Source organism: Protopterus annectens, chromosome 4.part1, assembly GCF_019279795.1.
Source record: "Protopterus annectens isolate FY-2018-M chromosome 4.part1, PAN1.0, whole genome shotgun sequence".
NCBI classification, from domain to species: Eukaryota; Metazoa; Chordata; order Ceratodontiformes; family Protopteridae; genus Protopterus; species Protopterus annectens.
This window is the reverse complement of record NC_056734.1, coordinates 952,028,212-952,035,715: the sequence shown is the minus strand read 5'-3', so window position 1 is coordinate 952,035,715 and position 7,504 is coordinate 952,028,212. Positions and strand designations below refer to the sequence as shown.

Sequence of the window (7,504 nt, the reverse complement as noted above, 5' to 3'; positions counted from 1 at the left end):
AAGTGCAACCTGGATAACTGGATGGGACACAGAAAATACACCGCTGGGATTCCACCTGTGTCCATGCTAGACAGGGGCTTTGGGTGCTAACTTGTCTAAACATGGGCTATACTCTTGGCTAGGCTTAAGGGTCTTGGGGCCAACAGCCTTGTAACCTCCTATGATCCTATTATTCCTACAGTATCCTCAACGACAAATCAGTAATCTGCTTTTTTAGGGCATCTAAACCCAATGCAATGAGCTTCTCTAAAATCAAAAACTTTAAAAAGACAATTATATGATGTAAGATTCCAAGCTCCCATGTAGGCTCAGCTGATACTTTTGCTATTGAATTTTATCTGCTTAGCAAATGGCACAAACCAGATGATCCCAAACAACCATATACATTGAGAAACAAAAATAAGCTCAGCTCTGCAAAATGCCAGCATTTATAAGTTCTATACTAGGAAAAAAAAAAAAACAGAGACTTCATGAAGTAGAATAGAATGAAATGCAAACTAAAATTAGCAGCAAAAGTCATAATCATAAATCCTTTAACCACAAGATGATCAAGTAATAATACACAGTAATACTTTGAATTAATTCATAATGGTGTTACCCACTCTAACCTTCAAGGTATGCCAAGGCTCTTGCAGATAAATTTAGTACTCACTTCATATCAGAAGCCATTACTAAAGCTTAACAGATTCACCAGCCCGTCCACTCTCTCCACAACTGTTCAGGAACATTTCCTAACTACATTCTCTAAAGCATAAAATGTCACCTCTTTGGGCACCAAAATGCCTGAATTCACCACAGTAAACATGTCCTGTCTGAACTCCTACTAAAATTCTTCATCAATTACATGGCATGCCCCTGAAGTACGGAAATGGCTACTGTTATGCCACTCAATCAAGGGGACAACACCCAAGATCCCATGAAGTATAGACCTACCAACATAACAAACCTACCTGGAAAAGCCATGCATACACAGACACATTATATATATATATATCTATATCTACATATATCTATATCTATATATATCTATATCTATATCTCTCTCTCTCTACATATATATATATCTATATATCTATATATCTATATATATATCTATATATCTATATATCTATATCTATATCTATATATCTATATATCTATATCTATATATCTATATATCTATATATCTATATATCTATATATATATATATATATATATATATATATATATATATATATATATACACACACACACATACACACAAGAATGTTCTTTTTTTAAAGGGAGATCATAGCTACTTAATTCAGTAAACTTCTTTGAGGTAGTCACTAGAGCTGTGGACATGCAATTCATCCAGTGTAGCTGGATATAGCGAAGGCCTCTGAAACTGTTATACATGCTGGAATTGTAAATAAGCTTCAAGGCCTAAATGTAGCCCCATATGATTGGCAGACATATTTAAAGAAGCAGGTGCCACATCAGAAAGCAAAAGGTAAGTACTTGCATTCCTTAGGACACAAAACTGTGATCCCTTCTACTTAGCAGAAACTTGACTAAAACTTCTGATGACTACCAGAGGAGCATTGTCATTTACTCACCATGTGTTATTAAAGCAAAAGTGAAACAATGCAAATCAATGCTGTGTTAGACGAGGGCTTAAGATACAAGCAAAAAGAACTGACAGTATAAACAGCATTCTACCTCAGACTATTGCAGTCATTTTGCTACCTTCATAGAAAACTCCTTACCCTCTGATCACAAAGTAGTAACGGTAGTCAAGGAAATCAAACCATCTAGCCGAATTGATAACTAAAAGTACCTCAACAAGGTCAAAAGTTATTCCTTTATACACTGCCTTAATTAGACCGATTATAAAATATAATGCCTCTTTTAGTATGTATCTATCCAAACACATCATGCATCTATAAAGAACTCACAAGGCTCCTAATTAACAAGATTAACAGACTAAATGCCTTCAGCTAAGACATGCTTGAAGACACACCTCTACATGCTGTCTCTTATAAACTCCTGCAGAGTGGTTTTTGCCTAACATTCTGCACTGGTAAGGACCAAAACCTCCTTGATCTCCTATACCTCTAGGAAATGAATAGCTTGACAAACACTTAAAATAAAGACCTGAAGCTGCATCAATAAATAAGCCACAGGAGGGAAAGATGACTTAATGGTTAACATCACTGGAATAATCTTTTGCTATATTAAATGCTTCCCCCTCCTAGAGTATTCTTCTGCTACACACAAAACAGAGTAAAACTCTCACTTTTTAAATCAAACCAAGAAGAACTGATGGGCACCCATAAATGTATCCTTAACCTGAACTGCTTTGACCTCCTGGAGGCAGGAAGTGCCCTATGAGGGAGGATACTGCAAGGAGATTATCTTTTTAAAATGCTGTTTGCTTGTTTATCTCATCCATGTCCTATATCTGTCTCATTAATGTACTTACCCCTCTGTCCAGCGTCCATTCCAGCAAGGTCTTCCCCAGGGATTCCATATTCGGATGAGCCTGACAGTCACACCGTTGAGTCCAGGCACATCTTTCACCTCTGTAACGTTAAAAGCATGATACTCTGCCAAGTTACTGGACCCTGTAAGTAAAAAAAAAGAAGTAAATATTTTTTAAAACTTTAAGCACTACAGTTTCAGACTTCAAGTTTCACTTTCATAACTTATCACTTTGTTTTGTGCTTCTTGGTATTGCGCAAGCCTAAGAAATGAAGAGAAGCTGTAGCATCATCTCTACTGATATCCCCCCCAAAAATGTGGTACAGTAGCAGTGTCACTTTTTCCAAATAACTACCAGGAGAAAAAAAAAAAAAAAAAATCTCGCTTCTTTTTGGAACTTGCATTTTTGTTTTCAGAATCCTCACAGGCCATTAAAAAAAAACTACCTGCAACAAGAAAAATAACAGAAGAGTTAGAGACATTTCTGAAATTCAAATCTCCCAAAGGATGCAGAGACTACAAAGAATATTATTTGTATATAACATGGCATACAAAAAACATGACAATTTCCAGACGTTTAAAACAAAGCTCAACTGGTTTAAAACTGGCAATCTAACACTACAGACCAGGTGGACATGTATTTGTGGGGAGGGGTGAAAAATCAACTCCTTAACTAACACAAAGTTTAGAATGATACAATCTGTTCAGACGGCAGTGATTAAATAAATCCTGGGTACTTGGCACTGATGGTAATGGGCTGAAGTACAATAAAGCTTGCCCTGTCTGAACCAAGAAAATAAATGGAGAGAAGCAAAGAGATTGTTCAAAGTTGAAATTTTCTCAGTACTTATTCTCTGGAGCTATATTATTCAATTTGGACATTTCAGGATGATGGGTGAAGGGGGTAAGCATGACAGCAGAGAAGGGCTTGGTTTACAGTTCCAACTCTCATAGATTAAGACCTTCTTTGCATGTACAAGCTTCCTCCTGTCATTTCAGGAACACAGTGCTTTAACTGCATAATTTTTTATTTTATTTATTTTCAGTTTGATTACCGGGGAAGTCCACTGGGCCAAGTACCACCCATTTTCAGTGGAGGCCCGGGGAGAAAAGCTCCAGAGGCAGTACAATCAAGGTTGCATACAGTGATAGATGATAATACAAAGTCAAAACAGTTAAGAAATGCTAGATGCAGTAGTAGTAGGCAGTACAATCAGGTTACATAATACACAATGTCCAAAGTAGTCAATAAGCTCTGACGTGCAGATTCTACAAAGAATAATACATTTTTTTTTTTATTATTATTACATATGTACAGTATTTACATACTTACAGTCAACTGAACGTCAGCTAAAACCATATAGGAGGAACATAGAAATGAATTGAGAGAGTAGATAGTAGACTGGTGCTAGAGTATCGAGGTCAAGGTGGAGAAAGTTCCTAGGATTTATGTAGGGTGAAAGCAAGGACATTTCCATTTGGAGGATAAGTGTAAGAAAAGATGAGTTTTGAAAGATTCTGAGTAAGGTAAGGTCCTAAGTGAAGGAGGGAGGGAGTTCCATTTCCTACCAAGAGAGAAGGAGTAGAAGCTGGCCAGCAGGATGCTTAGATTTGTGAATGGAGATAAGGTTTTGGTGTTCAGATCTCAGAGATCAGTTTGGGATGTAGGGGGGAATGATGTTAGCTAAGGCTGGGCATTTATCTGGGTAAAATATTAATTTGTGAGCGGTAGTTAGTTGGAGATAGTCAAGGTGGTTAGGGAGTTCTAACCAGTTTAGAGATTGTAGGGCAAAGCAGTGGTGGGTAAAGGTTTTGGATTTAGTGGCAAATTTAGAGATCTTATTATAGCGAGCTTCAAGTTTTCAAGTGTTAGAAGCTGAAAGATTAGTTAGAAGCTGGGCACCATAAAGAAGAGAGGGTAGGAGGTAGTTGATGGCTAAGGTACATCTAGAGGAGTTAGAAAGAAATTGATTATTCCTGTAGAGCATACCTAATTTTTGGTGGGTTTTCTTTAGGTTTTGTTGAATGTGGAGATCAAATTTGAGGTGTTCATCAATGGTGATGCCAAGGAGTTTTGCAGAAGGGACCACTTCTATAGGAGTGTTGGTTAGGCTTAGGACACTGAAAGAGTTTTTGTTGAAGGAAGAAGCCTTGGTAGGAAGGAAAATTAGTATTTTAGATTTATTGTAGTTGAGGGAGAGATGGTTTTGGTGCATCCATTTTTCAGTAGTGGAAAAAGCTTTTTGAGTTTTAGACAGAAGTTCAGAAGGGTTGGAAGCAGAACAAACTAGGGTAGAGTCGTCAGCATATTGGATGACTGTAGTGTCAGGGAGGACAGTGTGAAGGTTATTTATAAAGATGTTGAAAAGAATGGGGCCTAGGATGGATCCCTGAGGAACGCCTGTAGGTGTGGATAAGGAAAAGGTGGAGTCCTTCCATCTGACAGCCTGAGATCTGTCAGAGGTAACTGGAGAACCAGGACAGAGTGTTGGGGGAGAGATGGAAGAGAAGATGAGTATGGGAGATGGTGTTGAAGGCTTTGGAAAGATCTAGCAGACTAGTTGATAAAAGAAGTCCAGAATCTTGGGCTTGAGTGACAGTTTCTAGGAAGGATAGTAGGGCTGTTAGGGTGCTGTGGCCGGGACGGAAGCCATGTTGGGTGGGTGTGAGTAGCTGACTAAGTTAAGTAGGGTAGACGTTGGTGGTGGACGCATTTTTCTAGGATTTTAGATATTGGGGACAGTAGGGCAATGGGGCAGAAGTTAGAAATGGAGGTGTTTTTGCCTCCTTTGTGGAGAGGAAGAATGTAGGCTGAACGCCAAAGTTTGGGTACGTAAGACTCTTAAGGATTGGTTGATCAGGATACTTATCGGGAGAGCAATACCTTCAGCAGCTATTTGAGGAAAGAAGGGGGAATGTTGTCAGGGGCATTAGAGCATGGCTTTAGGTTAGATAAGAGTTTTTTTATAAACATTGTGGAAATTGGCTTGAGCTGGAACATGAAGGGATGTTGGGGGTAGAGTTTAGGAAGTTGGGAAGATTATTGTCTGGAAAAGTTTTTGTTAGCTTGGCTATAGAGTCTGTAAAGAAGGTGTTAAAGTGGGAGCTCAGTTCCTTGTCAGTTAAACTAGGATCAGGGCAGAGGTTAATTCTTGACCCAGAATGGAGAAGAGTGTTAACAGATTTCCAGAATTGTCTTGGGTTCTTAGTATTATTGAAGTTTATTGTAGTAGTTTATTTTGTCCAAAGTGATTAACTTTTTTACTTGGTTTCGGAGATGGGTTTATTGGAGCCAGGTGGAAGGTAGTTTAGTTTTTTATGAAGTTTCCAAGATTTGTCTGAGAAGCATGGAATGTTTTGTCTCTTTAGTTAGCCAAGGAGCAGAGTTGGCTTTGATTCGCTTGTTTCTTAGGGGGGCTTGGGAGTTGAGAGTATTTAGGAAGATAAGAGTTAAAGTGCTCGACAGCGTTGTCAAGGGGGAGAGAGTTTAGGACTTGCCAGTTGATTTGTTTAAAAATGTTAGAGAAAGTTGTGGGGTCGAAGTTGCTAAGGTTACGGGTTTGAATGTAATGATGTTGGAATTGGGAGGAGTTAGCAGAGTGATGGATGAAAGCAGGGAGATGGTCGCTGAAGGTGTTAGGGGAAGTACCAGAGAGAGATTTTGTTTGGAGGGGAGACTAAGATCCAATCTATGATGGACCCCTGGGGGGTGGATTTTGTAAGGACGGGTGGTAGAATGTATTACTTGGGTAAAGTTGAAGAGGTTAATAGCTAGGGAGGAGGTAAGTGTGTCCATTTTATTCCAGTCAATGTTAACGTCGCCAAGAATGAAGGTTTCATACTTTATTTTAGATGAGGCCCAGTGGAGAACATTTTCTAGGGTAGAGATATTATCGCCTGGAGATATATATAAGGAAATAATGCAGATATTTTTATGATTATTTAGTCGGAATAGACCAGCAGTTATTGCAGTGAGCCTCCACCTTTTTTGTTTAAACGGTCGCTTCTGAGGATGTGGAAGCCTGGCGGTAAGATTTCTGAATCGGAGATATGCGGTTTAAGCCAGGTGTCAGAGATGGCTAAAATATTGGTTTGGTTGAGATTGATTCAAGAATGAAAAAGGTGAATTTTGTTGTTAAGGCTCTGGGCATTGACAGCGAAGATTGTAAGGGTGTTAAGAGAGGGAGCTGGAGGAGAAGGGGAGGGGGGAGAAGTTTAGTTGAAGTAGGGGATGAGGAGGAAGAAGGGAGGGAGTTGTTAGAACTGAGGCAAGGGCCAGGGTTGGGATGTATGCCTCCAGATAAGGCTAGGATGTTACATGAGATAAGTTTTTGCCTTTTGAGTTTGGATTGAAGGAAGTTGTTCAATGTTCCAAGCTATGGTTTGGAGAAATTCCTAGAGTGTGTGGATGGTCCTCGGGCACCCTCTGGGTATCCGGATTCTCCTTATGATGTTTAGTGGAGACTCCTGACACTATAATCTTTTGGCCTTCCTATTCCCTTTTGTGTTTAAGAAATTTCCAAACTAAAGTGGATGGGCCAGCTTAACACTACAAACAAAAGTTTATGCATGAACATAGTACGTGTGACAGTTGGGGAAAGGGCAGCCTATCAAGTTTTCTCTTGGTTTGTAAGCTTTCTTCCTCCTAATGGTCTGATAAAGTTAAAATGAGAAAAAAGGAGGACCTGCAAAGTTAAAACACAGTTGAAAATGTGTTGCCCTGTTTTAAAGATGTATGACCTGAGAAATCTCCACAGAAAGAACTTCAAAGGTAAAGGAAGCATTCAGGATCATCTCGTGCAGCTGGTCACTGAATGAGCCAAGTCTAAGCCAAGCTTCTCTTAGCAGGAAAACACCACTGGCGGGGGGTGCTGGTCAATATACTTGCAGTAAGGGTACAACAATTTACAGAAAAGTTGAATGTTTAGGCATTACTAACCACGGTCTTGATAATTATGTATTTATCAGACTTAGGAAAAGTAGCCAAATTTGCAAACCCAGCTCCAACATGAGAAAAGTACAGTTGTGTACACTTAACATAAATGTAGATGTTCGGGTGTA

The 7,504-nt window shown here is 39.1% G+C and overlaps 1 protein-coding gene across 1 annotated transcript in view; it reads right to left on the bottom strand.

Moving 5' to 3' along the window:
- Positions 1-1,613: 1,613 nt before the first annotated feature.
- The window catches only part of CAPN10 (calpain 10), a 423,833-nt gene continuing 417,942 nt past the window's right edge, over positions 1,614-7,504 (bottom strand). Inside the window, exons 6-7 of the mRNA XM_044070888.1 lie at positions 2,445-2,586; positions 1,614-1,635 (exon numbers count right to left, since the gene is read on the bottom strand). Coding sequence (XP_043926823.1) covers positions 1,614-1,635; positions 2,445-2,586 — 164 coding nt within the window. The remainder of the gene's footprint in view (positions 1,636-2,444; positions 2,587-7,504) is intronic.